At 34.5% G+C, this 26,297-nt stretch overlaps 1 protein-coding gene across 5 annotated transcripts in view; it reads right to left on the bottom strand.

The window, feature by feature from the left end:
• The window catches only part of EXOC1 (exocyst complex component 1), a 67,194-nt gene that overhangs the window by 12,087 nt on the left and 28,810 nt on the right, over positions 1 to 26,297 (bottom strand). For 3 of the 5 annotated variants that reach the window (XM_027598715.1, XM_027598718.1, XM_027598717.1), the window contains 8 exons: positions 25,660 to 25,769; positions 17,765 to 17,914; positions 11,543 to 11,648; positions 6,997 to 7,041; positions 5,576 to 5,739; positions 4,904 to 5,011; positions 3,367 to 3,443; positions 2,590 to 2,818 (listed from right to left, as the gene is read on the bottom strand). In XM_027598715.1, coding sequence (XP_027454516.1) covers positions 2,590 to 2,818; positions 3,367 to 3,443; positions 4,904 to 5,011; positions 5,576 to 5,739; positions 6,997 to 7,041; positions 11,543 to 11,648; positions 17,765 to 17,914; positions 25,660 to 25,769 — 989 coding nt within the window. The remainder of the gene's footprint in view (positions 1 to 2,589; positions 2,819 to 3,366; positions 3,444 to 4,903; positions 5,012 to 5,575; positions 5,740 to 6,996; positions 7,042 to 11,542; positions 11,649 to 17,764; positions 17,915 to 25,659; positions 25,770 to 26,297) is intronic. The other 2 variants (XM_027598719.1, XM_027598720.1) reach the window with 1 other exon arrangement.

Genomic DNA, 26,297 nt, shown 5'->3' with positions numbered 1-26,297 from the left:
CAGGACATATTTTAAATGACAGTTGTCTTTTCTGGCGTTGTAACTGGTAGAATAGAAACAATGCATTCATTTAAGAAAAGAGCCATTAGGGGGCGCCTGGGTGGCTCAGTCGGTTAAACATCAGATTCTTGGTTTCCGCTCAGGTCATGATCTCAGGGTTGTGAGATTGAGCCCTGCATTGGCTCCGTGCTGGGTGTGGAGCCTAAGATTCTCTTCCTCTCCCTCTGCCCCTTCCCCCGCAGCTCACACGCATGTGTGCATGTGCACTCTCTCTCTCTCAAAAAAAAAAAAAGCCATCAATGAATTAAATCTTATAGAAATAAACTTTTTCTCAAGCTCAATGTATACATTATTTGCAGCTGATTACTTGACATAGAGGTTATTCAATGACTAAAACTACAACTTTGATGCGAGGCACACACCACTATATTACTTATCCATCCTCTGTCCATGGCATTTTAACCAAATCATATCATTCTCAAAGGTTTAAGAGCGCAAATCTTTATCACTATAGTGTAAAGAGTCCTGAAAAGTAAATTAAGTGCAGATAAGAAATGTATGGGACTGCAGAGCCCAGCGTGGTAGTACCTGGTATGTCACTTACTTTCTAACTTCAGCTCTAGCTCAGGCTAGGCTAGCTTTCTTAGTCCCGTTCTTTGAAGAACAGCAGATACTCTGAGCTTGGCCACCAGCTGAAAGAGCCAAACTCAGGTGCTATCTGTTCCATTTTCTGCAGCCATCTGACATTCATGCTTTTGGCTCAATACAAACAGGCCCATTTATTACCTTTTCAAGGTATGTGTTAGGTCCTAATCTTGTCCCAAATACCAAAACATAACACGTACTGAGTACACACTATCCACCAGACACTGTGAGAAGACATCAGTTAAAATAAGATACAGAGGGATGCCCCTTTAGTGACAAAAGATAGAGCCTTCAGAAATATATGCAATTTTATGAGAAAATACTGAGTTTATACCTTTGTCTAAGTTCATTTTACTTTCTTTTTCCACTGTTCTGTCTTGAGAATAACATGAACATTGTTTAATGAACTATTATTAATTACTACCACCATTATGAGCCATCAGTTAGTAAGGCTTTTTTCTGTGCAAGGCAGTGTGCTAAGCACTCCATCTGAACCCACATCTTTATTTATCTGACACTACATCCTATGCTTTTAACAATTACGCTCTGTTGGATTGACAGGTGTTACATAGAGTTATATTTTACTGATAAAAGCAACAAAGCCTTCATAGTCTAGAAATGTAGTGTCCTCATGATTTAGTGTTCCTGCTATGTCATACAGGACTCATTATCTTAGCTGGTGGCAGCTCTTACTTTTCTCTTTGGCTCTCAGCTTGCAGTCAGACCCTCTAGGTTTAGCGTCACTGCAGGAGAAGGTGGGAAGGGAGGAGGGTAAGCCTTAAGCGGTCAAATTTCATAGTATTTCAAATACCAAGTGAAGTTATGTGGCAAGGAAAGAGGATTAACAAGCCTGTTGAGGCGACATTTAAGTTTCTATAGTGAACGTAGATTGCCTTTATACTTTAAAAACTCAATAAATATTATTTTTCACAAGTACAAAAATGATGTGGATTTTAATTGCCCTTAATATTTTTATCTCCTATTATTTTATGGATATTCAAGAGCTGGTTATAACTTAGAAGTTACATAGTAGAAATATTCAAATGGTAGACATGCTAACTACATTAATAAAATGAAGCTTTTGTTTTAGAACCTGGCCCAGCCCAATTCATACCGACAAGCTTACCAAAACCTAGCAGACAAAAATAAAATTGTTAATGATTTTTCTTTCCTATTAGAAGGAAGAACATAATGACTGCTGGAAGTTAACATAAGAATAATATATTCTCTATTTTTTTTTAAAGAATTTTTTAACAGGACACATTTTATTTATTCATTTATTTATTCAATTATTTATTCAATTATTTATTCATTTATTTATTTGGGGGGCGCACCGGGGGAGGGAGAGGGACAAACAGGCTCTCACTGAACACAGAGCCCGATGTGGGGCTCCATCTCAGGATCCTGAGATCATAACCTGAGCGGAAACCAAGAGTCAGACACTTAACCAACTGTGTCACCCAGGCGCCCCAAAGAATTAATTAAAGCTGTTAAACTAGTAAACTAATAAACCTAATTAAGTAATTTAAAGAATCAATTAAACTAATCCAATTATTAATTTTCTTATCGGAACATATTTTAAAAAGAACAACAATAAATCCAAATGACAGTTTCAATTGTTTTATGCGATCTATGGTCACTCATCAGTTAACTGAGATTTCAGTTACCTAGTGGATCTCTCAAGCAGCTGCCGCCTGTATGGCATTTACTCCAGAACTTGCCAAGATTCACACGCAGTATAGAAGGGAAACTACCTGGCATAGTAGCATCCAGCGAACTCTGTGCCTATAAATTGAAGCCAACACTGCTTCGGGGCTTTGAGGGATGTGAATAGTAGATCACTCAAGGGAAAACTGGAAACCTCTTGATTTAAATACATTTACCTATTTTTTGCAATGATTAGAATTCTAAGTTATTAAAAAAAAAAAAAAACCAACAACTTACAATGCATTTGTCAAAGTTCCTTTTGACAGTCACCAAAACATTTCCTAATGTAGTACTCAGAAAAGAAGCAGGGTCCACATTCTGGGCGGTCCACACATGATGACTCATTTTGACAAGCATGTAGAGGGAGTTAAAACTATCAATTTTGTCCCCTAATGCAATTAGGTTGTTCAGTTCTGGCTCAATGCAGCGAAATATTTTAATCATCATCTGACGAATCATATCTTTCCTGTTCAGAAAACATAAAAAATATAGGAATTTATTACAAGTTTCCTGTCTTGATCTTTAACTTTAATCCACTGCAAATATACAAAATGACTAAAATTTTACATTTCAATGAAAAATGTCCAAATATGATGACCTAATTATTCTACAGCAGTTTTCAACATAAAAATATTTTTTTCCAACATAAAAATATTTTCTGAAGTTAAGTTTTATTACTCAAAATACAACTTCATGTCATTTGTAAAGCTGGATCCTGAAATGTGCTTTTGTAATTTCTGAGAAATACCCTGCAATTCAAATGCTACTTCTTACCAGCAAACATTAAAACTGATTGCACCTTTCTGTGATTACTAGAGCCAAAAAGAGCAGAAGGGTCAGACAATAGGACCAATTTTAACTCAGTAAGATGTTTGAGAAGACACTGGGCACACAGGTCAGTGCTCTGAGTGCTGTCACATTACCAGAATCATCTGGCTCCTCACTGAACAACACTCCTTCAGGCTCAATTTTAAGTCCCCCCACCCCTGATAAATGACAGTAACAAACACATACTCAGAAGAGACAGGTGGTGGCACGCCAGCATTATGTTGCCGGGATAATGTTCCTCCATCTAGGTCCTCTGCTTCAGTCTGCAAAAATTATTCAGGTACTTTACATAATAAAAGACCAACAATTTGACTAGTTTATACAGCAAAAGCCTACTCAGTCTTAAAATTCCTAGCAGAGAATACATTATGAAGAATAATGATTTTTAAAGGTAGTACTATTGATAAAACTACATAATTTAGTATATTGTTTAAGAATGGTTATGAAATGTTTTGTTCTTAGATTTTATCTGAGAATTATTGTGGGCTGAGAAGATGTGCTTGTGTGTATGCACATGAGGGGAAAGCAGGGACAGAGAAGGTACAGGAGGCTCAGAGGGGGTGTGAGAATGGGGGAGGGCAGCTCAAAAAACCAGAAACGACTTTTAAGAGAGAATTTTAAAAATTAAAGAAATTTCATCAATGTTTAAATAAAACTCTGGCATTTAAAAAACGCTATTAAAAATTCTTAGAAAGGCTAACAAATAAGCAAATTTACTATCACCATCACTTATAACAACAAATTCATTTTATGATTGCTTTTTATATGTTGGTTCTGTTTTTTAAGATGACCTTATTTTTTTTCAAGTAAGCTTTACGCCCAACATGGGGTTCAAACTCATGGCCCTGAGATCAAGAGACGCATACTCTACCAACTGAGCCAGCCAGGCGCCCAAGATGACCTTAATTTAAAAATCATTTTATTTGGGGGCGCCTGGGTGGCTCAGTTGTTAAGCATCTACCTTTGGCTTGGGTCCCAAGGTCCTGGGATCGAACCCCACATCGGGCTCTCTGCTCAGCAGGAAGCCTGCTTCTCCCTCTCCCATTCCCCCTGCTTGTGTTCCCCTCTCTCGCTGTATCTCTCTCTGTCAAATAAATGAATAAAATCTTAAAAAAAAATCATTTTTATTTGCATTGTGCTTTTAACTTTTTCAAAATATTGCAGCAGCCTCTCATTTTATTTTCTTACATTTATGTCACCTGAGAGGCATGCTGAACAGGTATTAATATATTCAATGTACAGATAAGGAAAACTGGGGATTAAATACTTGGTTTAAGGTCTCAGAGCTAGTTAGTAACAAAGGCATAGGCAAGGTTCAGATTCGGGGCTTGTTTCTTTCTTTCTTCTTTTTTTTTTTTTTTGCTAGACCATGGTATACACACTCAAATATTTTTTTCTTTTGAAAATTGTATTTTTTCTTGGTGATTACTAAAATGCTAAAATTTATTTTTTAATAATATTTTTTACAAAGTAAATTCAGACATTTCCCCCTCACTAAGTTAGAGAATATTTAGGTCAAAGACAATCTGGAATATTAAATAAGATGCTCCAACTCCAACTATCACTGTTTTTATTATCTTGTGGTATGACAAAAATTACTGAAAAAAATCCTTACATCATAAATTTTTTCTTTTTCTGTTCTGATACTGAAAGTGTGACAATTAATTAGGCTAATTATCCTACAGATTATCAATGTTAGCCAATAAATAAATATGAGCCATACCATGGTTCCAGGCATACTTTGATGTTGCTGCAGTTTGAAAAATTTACTTATGAAGTCCTGTTCTGCCAGACACAAGGGCTCTAGTTCACTTAGTACCTGTTCAAAGATCTGAAGAAAACAAAAATGAACTGCACCAAATGCTAAAAAAATCTTCTACATTTAATTCACTTTTCTGTAGGGATCATAGATGCTTTATGTATAATCTCAACAGAATCCCAAAAGAAACTATTCCAAGATTGATAGGACGATGCAGAAGTATCAAGGCTTAACAGGGCCAGACATACCTAAAATAAAACTCACAATAATTATTCACTTGAAATCTGGAAAGAGGAACACAGAGACAAACTTTTTAAACTTAATGCATCGCAGACAACAGTTTAGCTTCATAAAAGCTGTTATTTCCTCTTTACTTTGTAATTGGCTCAAAGAACTTAGAGATACAAGCTCTTAATGATTTATAATAAATTTTAATTAAGCTGTTATGTCAATGAATTGATAATACACATTTCAGTTGCCATTTGACTAGTATTTTTTACAAATTCAGAATTCAAAAGATATGGTTAATTTAGAGAGCCAACATAGCCCAAATCCTTGAACACACTTAAAGCAGTAATAAACTGCTATTAGAAAACTAATGTTAATGTTTAAGACATACTTGTTATATTATTTTACCTTATCAAATTTGGTCCTGTCGGCAACATCGAGATCAGAGGCAGACATGTTTCCCATATCCAACAAAGAAGATGACTGAGATCTGCGATTCCCTGAACTCTGAACGCTGAGTTTATTTAGACTAGAAGTAGATCCAGTTAATTTCCCAGAACTTCCATGAAGACCTAAGAAATAATAAAACTTTGACAGTTGTGACCTTCATGAATAAAAGACCCATAGCGTAAACGAGGGCTGTCTTCTACTGTCTTTGTCTTCAGTGCTCTTATCGCCCAAGTCTACCGCATGGGGCGGGCTGTAGAGTGTCCTGCTCTCATTAACATTTGTGTCCTATTCTTGAGCATATTACAAAGAGTAGTGAAACTACAATCTACAGAATAGGACTGAAAGGGGTCTTAAAGATCACATAATCTATACCCTGCCCAGTACCACCAACGTTGCCATATTTCTAGACTAAAGTAGATGAAGATTTCCTTCCTACTCAAAAGACATAAATATGGATGAAGGCCAATGACTCCTTAATGTACTAGCTAACATGACTTATTTATTTTTATTTTTTAATGACTTTTTTTGTTTCTGAAGAAAACGGCCATATCCCAATATTACTAGCCTCCACATTAAATGAAAATATTGGGGTGAACCATACGAATCTGCCAATACTCGATCATTCTTGCCCTACAAAAAGTCAATTACATATGATTCAACTTAAAACATTCCTGAACCCAGAAACTCTGCTTTTACAATAAGTGATTAACTACAGCTCTTTAAAAACTATACAAAATGAAGAGGAAAAAACCACCCTGAAAACTTGTTATACTTAAAATACAACTAAAATATAATATATACATCATGAACTACATAATATGGGACATCTTTGAGGAGAAATGAGAACAATGTGGCTGGACAATATTCTACATCTATCAAGGAATTAAAGGCTTTCATTTTTACAAGAAAATGTAACATTTTTATTCAGAATTAAATATAAACAATAAATAATTTTTTTAATCTTCTAAAATATTTCGGAATTAACCTATATTATTTGCTGATGGTCAGAAGGGACAGATGAAGACATAATAAGGACAATTAAAGATAAACTTTGGTTTCATTATGCAAAATCTGACCATATCTATAAGAATTTTCATAATTTCTTTTTTTTAAAGAATTTTTATAATTTCTAAACACAGCCTGAAAAGAAGTTTAATGGTTAAGCCTTTTCATAAATTTCTGACTACCCACCATTGATTTTGAATTACATTTCTTGAATGTAGTCATACCACAACCATGATGTTGGTTTTCTTTCATCGAATCTGGCAACTCAGAGCAATCAATATTTTTGGTGTAACTTTTTTCAAGACAAAAACTAATTTCTAGACATTAAACAAACATGCATTGAGAATACCTACTAATACACTAAGCATACTCACTCTCTGTTTCCTGTTTGACAGCACTTTCTTTTCGAGGCAGTGTAGCTGTGATGGATTAGGTTGCAAGCATCAAAGACAAAGACAAGTTAATAAACTGCAATTTGCACAAACCATGCACAAGAGGAAGTTAAAGCTCTAGTTTAAAAGACACATGCAAAGAACCATGAGCATCAAGTAACAAGAGGTGCAACATATGTTTAGTTGGTCAGCTACTGTTTGACAAATTCTGAGAGAAAAAACTTTACTAGTCTAATGTTTTGTTTTTAATCAAATATTCAGGTAAAAATATCTATATTTGTCAACCCCTTCCCCAATACTTTTAAATGATTTTTTTTTTTAAGTTTATGGAGCTAGCGTGCTTAAAATTTAAAAGACTACATTTGTAAGTTTTGGTTTCTGAAAAAAAAAAACAGTTCAAGTAAAAGTGTTTTTTACATTTTTTAAGTCATTTTATTTTATTTTATTTCGATCATAATAAGTGTACTCTTTAATCCCCATCCCCTCTTTAACCCATCCCTCCCTGCTCTCTGGTGACCCTCAGTTTGTTCTCTATAGTTTTAAAGTGTCTGTTTCTTGATTAGTCTCTCTCTCTCTTTTTGCCTTTGCTTGTTCATTTTGTTTCTTAAATTCCACATATGAATGAGATTATATGGTCAAGTAAAAATATAATAAAGTGGAAATTTATTAGAATGAAGTTGTAGACTTAGACATTAAGCGCATCAACATTCTCACTCCCTGAAAACTCCTGAGAGGAGTCTCCATTGTACTGAACAATGTTATACCATATCTGATAAAAAATTACATGAGTGGGGCTTTAAATTCATTTCAAAATATCAAGCTGAACTACTTAGTAACTGGCTTTATGAACACCTAGAATGGCAAGTATATATCAAAACACTAATTATCAGGAGATGGGTGGACGGGAGGCTAAAGCCAAAGGAATAGGCTTAATACAGGAATTTGAGCTCTTTTAGGGCCATTTGGCATTTCTTTTATTCTAAAACTTCTCTCTAATATTTATTAGATCAATTATAGAGATCATCTTGTGAAACATTCTGAACTCAAATTAGAAGTTAATGTGAAAGGCAAAGAAAGAAATTATAGAATTAAAGAGAAAAATAAAGAATATAACTATAACCTGGGAATATTTTAAAAACAGAACAATGTATCAATTTGTCACTATTCCTACCAAACTTTAAGGCAAAACCCAAGTAAAAGCTACTAACTTGTCATACCAGGGATATATCTATCTGTGCAGCCCTAGCTACATGAAGCTTAAGGGAGTATGAAACACCAAGGCTAGACATTAAAGTGGTAAGCAGGGATCATGCTGGAGCTACTAGCTGTCCAATCTGAACAGTACCTTCTGGAGGCCTTAAGGTGTCACTATACTAAATTCACCAGTTTCAGAGCAAAGCCTGACACTTCATACTTTTTTTTTTGTACCCAATGAAGAATACAGTTACTAGTAGTGCCAATTAATTATAATTTGGGGCTCATCAAAGCCTATATTATTTATCAGCAACAAGCAGTATTCAGATAACTTTTTTTTTTTTTTTTTAAAGTAGGGGCTTGAACTCACGACCCTGAGATCAAGACCTGAACTGAGATCAAGAGTTGAATGCCTAACCTACTGAGCCACCCAGGTGCCCCTTCAGGTAACCTTTTCCATATCTTTAAATAATCCCCATTAGACTGTATACTTCATGAGGTAGGGTCTTTGCTTATTGCTGCATTCTCAGTACCTAGCAGTGCTTATTATATAATAGGTAATTAATATTTATTAAATGAATTTTCTAGGAACCAACAAGACTCTTAGTTTAGTATAGAAACATAGAATGCTTTTTTGTAACATTGTTATAAAATTACAAAATGTAATTTTGACATACCACTTTTAAGATTTGGAATATTAAATACAAGGGAAGCAGTAATTATATAAATGCATATGTTAAGGGACTAAAATAATTGTGTGTGTGTGTTATTTCAGCTGTAGAAAGAAAAAATTGGTGATTTTAAAAATAATTTCTAAATTTCGTTTGCCTGCTATTTCATTAAGTATATTTGTAGAACACAAGGGGAAGAAACCTCACCAAAATATCATTCTTGAGTGGAAAATTTCATGCCTCTGAGTTTATCAAAGTAAACCTATTAATTAAAAAAGGCAATTACCTATGTAAAGACCTTAACACAAAGAAAAGATATTTGCTGGTATTTTAACATTATTCTGAATTACGTGAATTAAAGTGATGTTAAAGTTGAGTCAAAAGTGGTTCAAAAAGGGGCACCTGGGTGGCTCAGTCGTTAAGAGTCGGCCTTAGGCTCAGGTCACGATCCCAGGGTCCTGGGATCAAGCCTGGTATCGGGCTCCCTGCTCCGCGGGAAGCCTGCTTCTCCCCTTCCCACTCCCCCTGCTGTGTTCCCTCTCTCGCTGTGTCTCTCTCTGTCAAATAAATAAATAAAATCTTAAAAAAAAAGGTGGTTCAAAAAGAGAGTATTCCCCTGTATCTCTATGACTATATTGACTATACATTTCCTTTTGTAAAGTACATTCAATCTGACTTTCTATTCTTATTAGTATCTATGACCCAGAATTTTCAGAGCAAGTAAAAAACAAAAAAATTAAATTTTATTTATAATTACTTCATTTTGATTCATGGACAAGTTATCTTTCCAAAATTTCAGGTTTCTATTTTAATTATAATTACTATTAAAAGCTGATTTAAACACATTTTGAATCACTGAAAAGATATTTAAAAAAATTTCCATTCTACCTTATTTAGAATTTAAGTCATTTGTATTTAACTTTTCCTCTGAATTCTGTTTATTATTTAGTTTTTCTTCTCTTGTAGCTGATATCAAAATAACTGAAACTATGACTTTCTGGTGCCATCAACCACTACAAATTACTCTCCTGTTATTATTTGATACATAAGAAGAAATGTGATTTTAATGCTATTTTAAAACTATAAAAGTGCCTTCTAAACTTCTAATTTAAAAATATTTTAAACAAAATAATTTAAGAACTTCCCAAGAGGAAGAAAAAGAAAAAATTTAATTTTCAGGTTAATGCAATGATACCATTAAGATACTATTGTACTTGTTTCAAATTACATTTTTGTTATGTCATTTATCTCAATGTGAACCTTAGGCCTGATAAATTATTATGATAATGGGATTAATGACCTCCTAAGGAGATAATTTTAGAAAGATTTCCCTTTTGCCTCCAGTTTTCATATACTGTAGAAGAGTTCTCTCAAAATACAATGGTTCACTAACAAGTGGTGACAAATATACTAAATGGAAACATTAAACATGTAACTGAATTAATATGCTGCTTACTTAAAAAAAAAAAAAAGCATAACATACCCACAGTGAAACATTAACAAGGATATAAACACATTGCTGTTTAAGAACAATAACCTTTAGGATGAGTTAGCATTTCTGTTTCCAAAAGCCTATGGTCCCAAGATTCTTATCAGTATCTTTACCTAAGTGTAACATATTTGTACACAGATTCAAAACATTTCAAAAGTCCGGACTAGTATAATCAATATATTAGTGTTGAATTAAAAAACAACAACAACAGCGAATTACTAAATAATTACCCACTAAAGACAGTCTTCTCTGTCCTAAAGGATAAGAATGGAAAGATGTGCTATCAATTTCAATCCTGTTTCCTGATTACCAGAAGTTGCTTAGGGCATAGGCTCCTTTCAACAAGCAAATGCTAAACTCATTATTCTAAAGGGGAACTATGCAGACACACTGAGGAGTACACATTGTAGCCATTTAAGGCCAGGTTTTGACTTGAATAGGCACAGAACTCCATCCAAAAAGGAACTCCAGAGATGGGTACATGCAAGAGCAGAAAGTGGCCTCGGCAAATCACCTTCCTCGCAACTTGATACTTTCACTGGTTACCTTTTCAAATCATGTTTCCGTCTGTCCACTTAACATACTTAAAAGCAACAATTTTAGCATGCTTGAAAAATATCTCTTAGGAAAAATAACTATAATCACAGGAGAAATTTGGGTGACATTTTTACAGCTTGACCCGGGAGGAAACACAAACTTTCTTTTTGATTCAAAATAGCCAGTGAGAAGTAAGAAGCCAGGAATTACTTTCATTTCCCTATAAAGAGCAATGACTTAAGAGATCAATGACTTGCCACCAACTGCTAAAAAAGGCCTTTTAAGGAAGTTGGAAACTGAACTCTCAACATGTCTCTTAGCCTTGTACTTTCTCGACCAGACTGCAATTCATTTTCTGGTCAACTACTTTTCCCATGAATAGATGCTTTCAATTATGGCATGAATACACAATTGCTGTCAGATTCATCTACTACAGAATTTTAGTAAAAGCCATATTTACAGATACAAATATTTGTTCTGTGAAGTAACTATAAATCAAACCAACGCATCAGACTTACTTTTTCATCAATTCTACTGTATCTTCTTCCACCTTGCTCTGAAAAGTCTTAGAATTGTCATAAATAAAACCACTTTTAATAGAATAAAAACAATGAACTGAGGTGTCTAAGCTTACCAAACTTCTTGCTTTCTTTAGTTGTGCCAGTCATCTTGATCTTTGCAACTTCAAAGAAATCTTTAATTTCTCTCTCATATAGTCGTGATAAATAATCCATGTAATTCTTAAAATAAAAGTAACAGGTACTTCTTATTAATAAAACAAATACAACAATTCAGTCCCCCCAAATCCTTTGTGCTTGCTTTAAACTTTCTGGTCTAAAATCCTGATGTATTTCATAGGATTTAAAAAGTTGGCTATTTTCTGTCTTAAAAAAAAACTGAACAGGCATCAAAACAACAATTCACAAAAATATGAAGTTGAACATAATCTCACACTTATATTTTCATTTTTATGCATTATCTTTCATATATTTTAAATAGAGGTGCACTCATACTATATAAGATATTTGGGTCAGAGCAATCATGTTTCTCCAGTCTCACACTTTAATGACTATACAGTGTTATGCTTTGTTGATGTACCGCAATTCAGCAAATAATCCCCTAGCAGAGGCCACTTAAGTGGTTTCAATGTTTTGCTATGATAGACGATGTTACAATAACCTTTTCATCTTTAATGAATTGTTTTCTTGGAATCATATCCTAAGGGTGGAAATACAGGGCTAAAGAATATGGGAATTTTTATAGCCATTCCTCCATCCTGCCATGTTGCTTTTAAAAACAATCATACCGACGGACAGTCAACAGCAACAAAGGAGCACATTCAGTCAGTGTTGCCTGTCAACTTAAAGTATTAAGGTATATCAAAAACAGGCTATTTTCAGGGTACCTGGGTGGCTCAGTCATTAAGCGACTGCCTTCAGCTCAGGTCATGGTCCCAGGGTCCTGGGATCGAGCCCCACATCCGGCTCCCTGCTCAGCGGGAGGTCTGCTTCCCACTCCCCCTGCTTGTGTTTCCCTCTCTTGCTGTGTCTCTCTCTGTCAAATAAATAAAAATCTTTAAAAAAAATAGGCTATTTTCAATAAGCTTAGGGTATTTAGGTATACCAAAATAAGTTATTTTCAACAAGAATTTAATTATAATTAGCACATCTTACAGTTTTCACAATCATTTTTTAAAAACAAATTGGATTTATTCTAGCTCAAATGGAAACATCTATAATTTTGTTTGTATGCTTACAAACTTACTTCTTCATCATATCTGCTTACTATCACATAAAAATATTTTATGCTCTCAGGAAGGATTCTTCACCAGTGGGAGACCCTTTATTTTACCAAGTCCCAAGTTAAATGCCATATAGAGACTAAATTTAAATAAATCCACAGGAGAAAAACTGTACTTGGTTATTCTTTTAAATTTATCATGGAATCTAAGCTTCAGCTTCCTTTATAATTTCAAATTAACATATTCAGTTTTTTTTAAGATTTATTTATTTATTTGACAGAGAGAGAGAGAGCACAAGCAGGGGGAGCGGCAGGCAGAGGGAGAGAGAAGCAGGCTCCCTGAGGAACAGGGAGCCCAATGTGGGGCTCAATCTCAGGACCCTGGGATCATGACCTGAGCTGAAGGCAGACACTTAACCAACTGAGCGACCCAGGCTCCCCAATACATTCAGCTCTAGAGCAGGTTTATGTTGCTTTAAACATCAGGTGCGCCTTTCAAAAGGTATATATTATGTGAATATTTGTATCCTGACTCATAGTTTACCACTGATTTTCTTAGTTTATAGATATATCCTTATAAAATAGTATTTGGATGAAACATAGTATATAAATCCTTGGTTTTTCAGTTTGTAGGCCATCCATATATATCTCCCACATTGTCTCTGTAAGGAAAACAGTCAAATGGGCAATTCTTTCCTATGATCTTTGCATAAATTTAAAAGCAAATATAAATTAAAATATACCCTAAAATTAATTCCTATTTCACTGGGCTGTCTCACTTTTTCAAGCTTAAATTCTCATAAAAATACCGATCACTGCAAATCAGTAAATAGTTGACAAACAGAAAATTAGTTTCACGTAATTTATGAAATCTTCATCTGTGGTTTCTACTCAAATCATTCAATGTAACAGATTGCATTCCAATACCCAAATTGTCTAAAGTGCACATTACTCCCCAAGCAATTTAAACAATTTCAAAACAGCTCTTTGGTATCTAGAAAACAGTGACATGAGCAGACTACTGAAAATCACCCCCTTTTCCACTGCAACTTGAATGACTGGATACCTTTTTTCCAGCTACATAACAGAACTCATTGGTGGGAAAGACCACAGACAGGTGTAACCATCAGTTCATTCATTTACCAAATTCTGAAGGATGTCTCTTATGAGGTGCCTCTTAGCACCTTGAATACAGCACCTTACATTTAACTATCATGAGTTAAATACTGTTGTTTCTGGCAGTCTTTTCAACTTTACATTGTGTTGACTGTGCAGTCTTACCAAGATCTCTATATTTTACTTTTTCTTTACACAAATGGGTAAATTCCACAAATGCAGAACTGAGGTTGAGAGAAGAAATCTGGGTAATCTTCAAGACTGACCATCAACCTCGGGAGATTACTAGGAGAGGAAAGCTCATTTCCTCCCCAAGCATGGATGGAACATCTCTATTATTAACTGCCCTACATGAATAACCCAGAGCCACATATAGGGGTTGTAGTCCTGGGGAAGAAGGAATCTGGGCAGTTGAACTATTTCCCTAAGCTCTAATTATGTACACTAAAACTCGATTCAGCCCTAAGCAGAGCTGGGGCAGTGCCTACTGATTCTTATCCCTTAAAGAACGGAAAAAGGCTTTTCTTTTTCCTGCCAGAAAGCATGAGAGCTGTGTACACCCAATCAAGTGCAAACAGTATCTGCATTTAATTATTATTTCTTACTAAAGAAGTACTGGTTTGTCTGTTTCCTTCTTTCTTTCTTTCTTTCTTTCTTTCTTTCTTTCTTTCTTTCTTTCTTTCTTTCTTTCTTTCTTTCTTTCTTTCCTTCTTTCATTCCTTTCTTCCTTCTTCCTTTTTAATAAAATTCCTGTTTTTGATAACTTCAGCAACCAAATTAGATTATGAGGTAAAATACATAGTCTGTCAAAAGTTCAAACCACAGGATCAAGTAACATTCCTGGGAAATAAGTTAATTTCATTTAAAAAGCTCATTAATATTGTCAATCAAAACTATACTGTGAGCAGAGAATGATTCCATAAATCATTGCTAGGTTGGCTATCGCCTTATTTCTTCACTTAAATTACATTCATGAATACTGCATTATATATAAAGATAGGGCAATAATACTCACTGAGAACACAATTAGGCAAAAAGCTTATTGATTACTTTACTTATTTGAATATTCACTAGGGGCAAAGCACTTGTTGGCACAAAACTCTTAAGGAGATATAATAATGTTTAATTATTCAAAATATTAATCCTCCTAAAACTTCAAAAGAAGAATTCCAGTACTGTAAATATTTTTCCTTAAGATATCTCCAAATCAGAATTCTGTTGAATGAAAACAAAACAAAACAAAACAAAATATAACACAACAGTAGAGTTGCAGAACACTTAAAAGACTAATTCTGCAAAACAAAAGTAGTCTTATCTAAAACAGCTGACAAGATATATATAAATACCCCAGGATACTTATATTCTTTTTGAAAAGCATTTTTTTTAAATTATACTTTGAAAATATTATTTATTTTACCAAGGTTTATGTCCTCTTTCTTATCTCAGTTTAGAAGTAAAGGGAGCCAGATCTTACTTTAAGGGGGCAAAGGCACTTTGAGGAGAAAACATAAAGACTGATATACAAGAATGTCCTCATGCCAAGTGTGTTCATACTGATACATTGATAGGAATGTACACCCTGCTTTTTTCTTATCATAGTGCTCATAAATTTCTACCTAATCCTCTGCCTTCTCATGAAGCATGAACCTAACACTAGAGGAAGTTGTAATAATTATTTCAGTAAGTATGAAGATAAAATGGGTTCATGTATAAACATTAGTTTCCTGAGAGAGAATAATCTTCATTATAAAACACTCTGAAAGATAACACCATTTTTTGAGTAATACTAGGAAAAACTTTGGCTAGCAAAACTAGCAAAAAATAAGATGATTTTGCTATCTAAATTCTGTTAGGAAATTTTCTGTCACAAGCACATGGGTTGAAGGGAAGAGCTTTTATATTAACAATCTCAATATTTTTGTTTTCACTCCAAGAAAAAAAACACATCACTCTTTCCAATTCGAGAACATTGTTTTCAGGTCATATTGTCCACATAATTAAATTATTACTAATTATTAAAATTAAGTTATGCATTACTTAATTTTTTAATTTTTAAACTCCAAATTTGTAAAAACTTAAAAGAGTTTACATGTTTTTCAGGGTATTTCAGAATTTTAAGCAAACTGCTCTTATGTCTGATATATAAATATAGCTATTTATATACTGGAATTAGGTAGCAATTCTTCAGCTCCCTAAGTGACATGGTCAATTCCAATACTAAAGGTCACAGCAGAAGTGCAAAAGTATTGTACCCATGGCTTCCCGCCACAATGGCCATTTATTAAAGCTAAATCAGATCATGTCATTCTACTGCTCAAAGCCTACCAAAACCCCCTGCCCCAGCTCCTTCACAGTAAAAGCCAAGTCCTTACCATGGCACACAGTCCCTTCCAGATCTGCCCCACCCCACCCCCACTTTACCTCTCCTACCTTCCTTCTAAGGTCCAGGCCTTGGTGCTCTGGGCTCCAACCCCAGTGCTTCCTTGCTGCTCCCCCCAGGACACCAGGCATGCTCTTGCCATAGACCACTTGTACTGTGCCTGGAAAGCTTTCCCCAAGAAACTCGCACTGCTCAGCCCTGTTTTTTTTTTTTTTTTTTAAGATTTTATTTTTAAGTAATCTCTACACCCAACATGAGGCTCGAACTCACAACCCTGAGATCAAGAGTCGAATGTTCTACTGACTGAACCCGCCAGGCACCCCACATCCTTGCTCATTTTAAAAATCTATGCTCAGATGTTATCTTCTCATGATGCCTTATTTCAAACTATAGTCTTCCCCATTCCCAGCATTCCCTGCTTTATTTTCACCAGAGCACTCAGCAGTACTTTCTAACATACTACACAACTGACTTTTTTGTCAAGTCCTTCTCCACCAAAACATGAGCTTTGAGAAGGCAAGCATTTGCCCGTTTCCTTTGGTGCTGTATCTCTAGCACTTACGTAGAACATAACAGGTGCTCAATTCATATATGAACGAATGACTCATCTTCTGCAGTTGCTGGTGTTTCTGGCACTGCTCTTCTAATCTCCAAGCCTAGAAAGTTTGGCATCATCCTGTCCCTTCCTTGGAGTCTCTCTTTTGGTTCCTATTCCCTATTCCTACCACTATTTTCCTGGGTCAGATTTCATTTCATCTGAATTATTATATTAGGTTCTTATGAATTTGCCTCATCTAGTCTTTTGCCATGTATGAGGAATGCTGTTAGGTCTCATGGCTCATCTTTTTCAACATAATTTCTCACTGCTCCAGAATATGAACTTTCTGCTTCATAGGCTTGCATTCTCCATTGTCCTGACAAAAGGGCGTATTTTCCCACCTCTGTCTGCACATCTTGCTCCTCATCCCTGGAATACCCTTTCTCTCTTTGCTAGTTTATCTAATCCCATTGATTATTTAAAACTCAATTCAAGTCCAATTTCTGCCCTGAAGTTTTTAGGACATGGATTTTTCTTTTCTAAACTGCCATGCATTTAAACTCATTTTCAGTTTAGCACTTAATGTTTTGCTGATTGTTTTAAGTGTAATTGTTCTTCCCAGTCAGATGTGAGGCTCTCTAGAAATAGGGCTTGTTAGGCCCCATGTGCCTGGAATAGTGAAATGCTTGCTTAATAAAGAGGCACTCTGTACTTGCTTCATTGAACAGGTTATGAATTCTTAGAGGGCAAACACCTTACTTATATATCTTCTAGTCTCTAGTTTCTATATTGCTTGTAAAGAAACTCAGGAAATAATTATTGCACTTAACGAAACCGAATGATGCTTAAGGCCACAGTACAGCCTATTACTATATTAAACTGAAGTTCGAAATTTAGCTCTTCTTTACCCAACTAAATAAAATAAGTGTTCTCCCTTAATGAGCACTCAGAAATTCAATTAGTTTCTGCTTCACTAAGAAGGTACTACAGTACTTCAAATGTCACTTGGAGAACTGAATACATGACGTCTTGATTCTAGATTATATTCTATACTCAGTGAGTAATTGATATCAAACTCATACCTTTGTTAGTCCCTCATATTTTCCATAATCTGTACTCTTCAGCCACTCCATCAACTTGGCATATCGAAGCAAGTCTCTATGAAATGGATGATGGTTGGGTAAAGCCAGTTCAACAGAGTGCTGAGCAAGAGTTGAACTCTGATCATGACCCTAGAGTGATATTGTAAATAAGTCAATAAATACGTTGGTGATATTGTAAATAAGTCAATAAATATGTTGACAGTAAAAGAAACATGTTGCGATTGAAAAGTCTAAACAATGACCAAATGTAGCCAAAGAAAAGCAAAAGAAGAGAGGGATAAAAACTTGAGTACTTACTTGTTTTCTTTTATCATCCTGTGTAAATCTACCGAACCTCATCACCATAAAATAATCATAAACATGCAAGAATGGCACTTTGGGATAAATCAACTACCCATTTCATCTTCTAAAGGAGTTGACAATGAATGTTTTAATCAAGTCTGTCTCTCCCATACCGTACATTTTACTATTTACTAAGCAAATAAACCTCATGATACAACTGTACCGAGAAACACATCAAACAGGGAAGTCATTCAAAACAAATTGTCTATATCTATGGTGTTTCTACTATTAGAGTCTACAATATTTAAAACAACAGATTAAGGACATATAGGATATAAACTTTTAGAACTAGGAAGCACCACAGATGATGATATCCTGGGCTTTCCTGGATAATACTTAATAATAGTGTAATTTTAGTTTTTTTAGAAATTTGTTAAATAACTACACATGATTTTATTTAAAAACCTTGACAAGGCTTTTATGTAAATAAATTAGTAAGTTATCAGTCAGTCTTAGATGATGCATCCTGACTTTTGTTTTGAAAAATATAGGCCTGGAAGATTATCTGTTCCAATGAGCTCATTTTCTAGAAGAAACTGAAACTTAAAGGCTTAAGTGATTTACTCAGGTCACGCTGGAGGGAAGAACTGGAACCTTAGTCATGTGAGTCACACTTCCATTTTCTTTTAAAAACATATCTAACAAACCATGAGAGACTATGGACTCTGAAAAACAAACTGAGGGTTCTAGAGGGGAGGGGATGGGAGGATGGGTTAGCCTGGTGATCGGTATTAAAGAGGGCACGTTCTGCATGGAGAACTGGGTGTTATACGCAAACAATGACTCATGGAACAAGAAAAAGACTACCAGCAAAAAAAAACAAAACAAAAAACATATCTAACAAAATCATTTTAACCAGACTCAAAAACTGCAAATGCCTACCAGTTACTGGTATCTAAAAAACAAACAAACAAACACAATAAAAATCTTCCCAGCCCTCTTTGGAAACAATCTAGCTCTCTCTGCTACTTTGTCAATATTTGTCATGAACTCAAAGCTAGTGTCTAAGGGATGAGGAGTTGAAAGATTAAAGGAGTAAATTCCCCCTTGAAAATATAAGTTCCCAAGAACAAGGAAAAGGAAAAACAATATGGATTTATTTGATGTAATTCTGACTCAATCTAATTTGCTTCGTCAGAACTTATTTGTTAGCATTCTATTAAAATGACACAGTGATTGAGTTTTGGTGCTGGTTAACTCATTTCCTAGTAAAGTTACCTAAACCTAATTGTATGTGTATTATACTAGCTGACATAAATTAGCTTATAAATATCCTGAATTTAAATTCTTTTATTTTTATTTTTTAAATATTTTATTTATTTATTTATTTATTTATTTATTTATTTATTTATTTAGAGAGCACAGGGCGAGGGACAGAGGGAGAGGGAGGGAGAGAGAATCTCAAGCAGGCTCTTGTGTTGAGCACGGAGCCTGATACAGGGCTCGATTTCATGACGCTGAGATCAAGACCTGAGCTGAGATCAAGGGTTGGAGGCAAAACCAACTGAGCCACTCAGTTGCCCCTGAATTTAAATTCTTTTAATTTAAAAGAGATTTCTTTTCTCTATCTAATTTATATGCTTTACTATAGACACAAAATAAGAACTTTGGTTATGGATTTTTTGATTTTTTTTTTAATTTTATTTAATTGACAGAGAGAGAGAGAGAGAGAGAGACAGCGAGAGAGGGAACACAAGCAGGGGGAGTGGGAGAGGGAGAAGCAGGCTTCCCGCCGAGCAGGGAGCCCGATGCAGGGCTCGATCCCAGGACCCTGGGATCATGACCCGAGCCGAAGGCAGTCGCTTAACCAACTGAGCCACCCAGGAGCCCCATGGTTATGGATTTTTTAAACCATTTCTTTTAACTACAGACAATCCAGAAAAAAATTCCTGGTCTAAGGCAATGAAGAATTCTCTAGCAATTGAGAAGTACCTTTAGAGCAAGAAAGATAGGAGAATAAGACATGCCAAGTACTAAAACCATCGTTGAGTTCCTTCTTCATTAAAGCTTTCAAATCAGCCTGTTGGAGAATTTTTTTCTTGTAAGATTATATCCCCAATTTAAAATGGAGATTAAAAAAAAAATAAGGACCCATTATATAGAAATTCCATATAAAACTATGTAGAATAATCAGTATATTTCTAAGATTAAGGATTATTTGAGATTAAAATTACTGAAAAAAAGATTAAAATTACTGATATTACTTAAGATTAAGATTATTGATACTTAGGAAATTAGACTAGAGAAAGCAGAAGAGTATCAGAAAACTAGGCTGACCAATTTAAAATAAGAAAAAGAAAGGGCAAGGCAACACAAGTTCATAGCTATTATAGATGTTATATACAAGGTATACCGTGTACAATCCCTTTCTGTACTTCTAAAATACAAAAAGCTCTAAAACCTCTGTTTAAATTCAGTGCCAAATCTATTTTAATGGCAAAACTTGACCTGAACTGACATGAGGCTATTTATAGTGTTTGGAATGACTATTCATACTTTTTGCTGTAGGAACATTGTGTGCTTAATCACAGGGCCCTGCTCCAGACCCTCCTGGAGTGGTTATATAATACATAGTATATGTACTATATTACTTTACTAAAATCTGAAAAATTCTAAAAACACAGCTGACCCCAAGAGTTTTAGATAGGGGAGCAAGGACCTATGTGAACATTCTTTTTTGGATGGCTGACTAAATATAAAACAATGACATCTTCCAAAAGAATCATTGTGGACTAAGAGCTACAGTGTTGAAAAATGCAACTATTCTATATATTTGGAATGCCTGGGCACCTACATGTTTTCTGTGAAGTAAAGACTAACGATAAATATGAAAAGAATTAATCATTTTAAATAAAACACACAGTTATTACCACTGGACTATACTTCATGTCTCATTATAGGTGCCAAAGGTTAATTTTTAAAATTCTTTATTAATAATAATATTAGACATCTTTCATCATCCCAGTCTTTCTCATTAACTTTTCTCAATGATTTAAGATTCAAAATTATTGTTTATGTTCTTCTGCAACTGTTTACTCAAGCCATTACATGTTAAGTTATATTACTTAATTTAGTGTCAGGAAAGTTCTTCAATTAAAAACCTTCTCCCCTAAAAATGGAAGAACTAATTATTGTTTGTAGAGGATTTTACAATTTATAAAGCTCTTTCACATGTTACTATTCAAAGCTTTCTTTTGCAAACAGCATTTTAAGATCACCATCACCTGAAGAATTGCCTTCTAATATTAAGAACATAATGATCTTCAAACCATTACTATTAAGATGGATTAAATGTGATTAGTGCTAACGGAAGATTTAATTTTAGAGAAACTGTTCTAAAATAACTATAGGAAATAGGAAAATTACATATTTAAACTGTTTAATTCAATCACTAGTGTAAGTTATGGTCACTTCTAGAATTCTCATGTGCACACAACTTTATTCTCTATATAATAAAAAAAATTAAGACATTGCTTAAAGTTTCTAGGAAACAACTGAGGGTGGGGGGATGGGGTAACTGGGTGATAGGCATTAAGGAGGGCACTTGATGGAATGAGCACTGGGTGTTGTATGCAACTGATGAATCACTAAATTCTACCTCTGAAGCTAATAATATACTATATGCTAATTAAATTGAATTTAAATTAAAAAATAAAGTTATTATAAATAATAATAAATTGTTAACAATAACAATTTATTGAACGCCTTTTGTCATGTTGAGTGTGCTCTCTTTCTATATATATATAAATTCTAATGTTCACAATAACTTTGTAAAGTACTTTGCTCCTCATTTAAAAAATAGCAAAACTTGGGTGCCTGCGTGGCCTCAGTCAGTTAAGCATCTGACTCTTGCTTTTAGCTGGGGTCACGACCTTGCAGTCATGCGACTGAGCCCCCTGTCGAGCTCTGTGTTCAGCTAATCTAAGACAGACACATTTTCTACAAACTTAATACATTATAAATTTTCATTAGTGTATATATTACTAGGGTTTGTGGTGCAAGGAGGTTAATTAACTTGCTAAAGGTCACCCAGCTAGGAGGTAGCAGAGTCAGGGTTTTGAATCCAGGAAGTTTGGCTCCACCGTCGTACTCTTAACCACTGTAACTGATTTTCAAACAGAAATGATACACTCATTTGAAATGCTGAAAAAATTCTCAAGATTTGGGAACTCTTTCTTTCTGTGTAATGGCATGTTTATTTTCGTTTTCTTAAAGAAAAAAGAAAGTCTGAGCACAGTTCCAACAAACATCACAAAAGCTGATCTTAAATAATCCTAACTCTTCCTAAGCTTTTAACTACAGATAATTTACCTATGTTTAGGAAATGGTGAAACATGCTTAAGGAAACAATTTTTGTGAAATGAACTGGACATTGGTGGTATATTTTACAGGCTTTATTTTACTATATGATGTTTCTATAAAAATACGTTGAAAGAAAAATTCCCAAGCTCAAGCATATAGCAAAACCCCACAATTTCAGTTTTTCCCAGGTGTACTTTTAGTTCGGTGGATAATAAGTTCTCATCATATTGCAAAAGAAAATGTACAGAATTATGAGGTCTCTGAAGAACCCAAGGGGGACAAAAAAGGCAGAGAAGAGTTATCCTTTCAAGCCGAATCTTTCAAAAGACAACCAAAAGAGTTTTTTAAATACATACATTTTATGCAAGTATTTCCTCAATTTCGTTAGCCTTAATCTGACTGCGTGTTTTCAGTATTGGAATCCTAATTAGTGTAACTGACCTGATTCTCTAGTTGAATATCTTCTTAGATATATAAATCCCTCGTAAATGTAAAAATTATAGGTAAGAGTCTATAAATTCAATGGAAGCTGAGTGTGTAAGATCTAGAAGAGTCAAAAGAATCTAGTCAATTGTTAAAAATATTACTCTATTATATGTATATATAGTAAGAAGTGAATATTAAAAAAATGCATTTCAAGTTTCATTAAAGGAATATAGCTATGTGGAAGGACTAATATGAAAGCTGTATCATAGCACGCTCTGGATCAGTGATTCCCAAAGGTGAAGATGTTTTTTACTGGCCTATGGCACTGAGAAACAAATAAAATGATGGCAGAGAGTTTCTCATAAAGGGAAATGTATTTAATCTGGAAATCTGAAGTTATATTCTTTTTGTTTAGTGCCAAGATAAAAAGATAGTGAAAGTAGATGGCAAGATTTCTTTTTTAAAGTTTTTATTTGGTAAAATAAAAAACTGGTGACTTAGTAAGTCTCCAAATGTTATTTCTTTTAATTTTACTGATGTGTGAATTTTAAAAAGACTGGGAATCAGTGCTCTTAAATTACTGTTATGTTGTGATCAACAGATTATTTCCACTGTATTCTTCTATACAGTAGTTACATATGTTGAATATATATACATTTGCCAAAAACTGCATTGCAGACTCTGTTCAAGTCTTATCTTATCCATGATGCCATACTTGACTACCTAAATTCTCAGTAAACTTACTTTTGATTAAAACTTTTTAGCACTTGTACATGCATATATAAACTATGTATACGTACTCATACAATTAATAGTTTCATATATGCATTGCTGTAGAGCTTTAAGCACATTAGTCTTAAAGCCTTCTTAGAAGTATCTGGAGTGTAGAAGCCATTTCTTATTCTTACATATGGAAACAAGTATTTAAGAGGCACACAATGAAAATCTGCTGATTGACAAAGAGATATACTATAATATGGTAATCAACTTTTCCCACGCTCATTTGTTCCACAACCAGGAATAGAAAATACCCATGTTTCCCAACTCTTTCGCTAGATAGCCTGATGCACTGAATTCAACACACAGAAAAATCTCTTTTCTGTACTTGGGACACCCTCCTCCACTTTCTTCAGCATATCCTAGGTTGTTGCAACATTCTAGTTTTTCAACATGCATCACTCACATGTAACAATACATATTAGATTTTCAGAACTGGAAGCATTCATAGTAAACAAAGCCATTAGTTTACAAGGCAAGGAAGCAAAATCATAAATTAATTACATGTTACAACAAACAATGAAGGGTGCAGAAAGGACTACTGTTTACCTACAGTAACATTCCAACATTCCAACGTTTCCAATGCCCTCTACAAATGTGGATAACATCACTATCAACAATGTCATTTTTAAAAACTACGGAATTGGGCAGAAATAAATATTAAAATACTAATGCAAAAAAGTGTGATTAGTATTTCCTGTGTGACTTCTAGATTTACCTTTTTATTGATATTTTTCAGGTCAAGTGAAACATTAAGAGAGTCTTCCCCAATGTCTCCCTTGCACCCTTAGCTAGATGGGTTTCCTTTATGCTCCCAGGTGTGACCACTACAATAACATTGACCCTTCCTAAGTGTATCTACCTCCCTCCTCTAGACTGTGCGCCACTTGAGGACAGGATCAGCCTCTCACCTATCCCAAGTAAATGTCTGGTATGCATCCCAATCACCTGGTAAAAGGTTTCTAAATAAATGAAGGAGTGAGTGAGTGAAAGAATAACAGGAAAAGAGGCAAGCAGAAGGAGATGAAATGCCTTTCTGGCCAAAATAAACATTTTGCTATGGGACATTAAAAAACTGCTATAAATATGGTTAACAGGCAGCTTAAGTCAGTAAAGTTATAATCTTTTAAGATTCTGCTCCTGTTAAGTTTAGCAAACTTTACAGGAAAAAAAAAAAAAAGGAATCAGAAAAGCTTGAGCCAAATCTGATGTACTCACAGGCACCGAAAGAAAGTAGGACCTGTTATAGAGTTGAAGGAGGGCCTGAGTAAACTAATCAGAAACAAAATATAGTAAATACAATTGTTTTAGAATACTGCAAAGTGAAAACAAGAATCCAATGTTTCAGACAGCATTTCTTGAACAAAATTTCTCTCAATTTTTTTTTTGTCCAATAACAATAAGAGATGAAAAACATAAGAAACCTAATCTCTTATGCCAGATTAAAATGCCTTCTATTCAAATCCCTGTAAGGTACTCTTAATATTATTAATATTAATATAATTGCCACAACATTAATTATAACCTCCTTTTCCGTATAAAAATGTAGACAAAGGGTTTATATAAAATTAAATCAAATGGAATTTACAAATCAGCCATAGTTATTTTTCTCATATATAAAAATACACACAGCCAATGATACATTTAAAACACCTGAGTCAAGTCCTGGTTCTCACCTCAAAATACTGAAAAATAAAATAGGCTAAGCAGCAAACATGTAACAAGTTTGGACTTTTCTAAATAAGAACATATAAATGGTATCTGTAATAAGTAAGCATAGTTATTTATTTGATTTCTAGAATCAGAGTTTTAGCTAAAAGGAACTAGACTGTCTACCTAAGGAGACAGTTGAGGTCCAACATACACCTATGAGCAAATACTTAAAAATCTTATTTAAAGATCTCAAAATTGAATAAACATGTGAAAGAATATACTGTGATCCCAACTAAACACATTACAATTTTTGTGGAAACATATATATCAAAAAGCTACAGAAACATGCCAGTTTTATTATGAAATAAAATTACCTGTTGAACAAAAACGTTGTTGAGGTGACTGGCCAGTCTGCGGGCAAACTGCTCTCGTAAATCACTGAAACGCTGCTGTTGCTGTCTGACTGCCAGGAGCATGTCATGGCCTGAAACCAGAACAGTTCCTGACTGATTTAATAGGTAAAGAGATTTCTCTGATCTTCAATGAATACATTTATATCAGTATCCACATTTATGTTTTGAAGACCCCAAAGTTTTATTGGTTTATTCATCTGCTTTATAAAAGGTAAGCAAGAGAAGAAAACAGTATAGTACAGTGGTTCTCCAAGTGTGGTCCTCCATCAGCATGATCTGGGAATTGCTGGAAATGTGGATACTGGAGCTTTGGTCCACACCTACTCAATCTGGGGCTGGGCCCTAGCAATATGTGTTTTAACAAACCCTCTCCATGATTCTGAGCAAACTCAAGTTTTGGAACCACTTGCCTAACAAAACCTCATGCTCTCTGGTCTAATCAAAGCATCGACTCTGTGCTAGGTTCTGTAGACTGTACCAGAGAAAAATCATGGTGTTAACTAGAGTCACTGGTGATCAAACACAGGAACTAAAATGAAAAAGTTCTTAGTGCCAACAGAAACACGTTTGGAAAGAAGTGAAACTGGTTTGAGGAGCTA

This window comes from Zalophus californianus, chromosome 2, assembly GCF_009762305.2.
Source record: "Zalophus californianus isolate mZalCal1 chromosome 2, mZalCal1.pri.v2, whole genome shotgun sequence".
In the NCBI taxonomy this organism is placed as follows: Eukaryota; Metazoa; Chordata; class Mammalia; order Carnivora; family Otariidae; genus Zalophus; species Zalophus californianus.
Note: the sequence above shows the minus strand (reverse complement) of the source record. Positions and strands in the feature narration are given on the sequence as shown.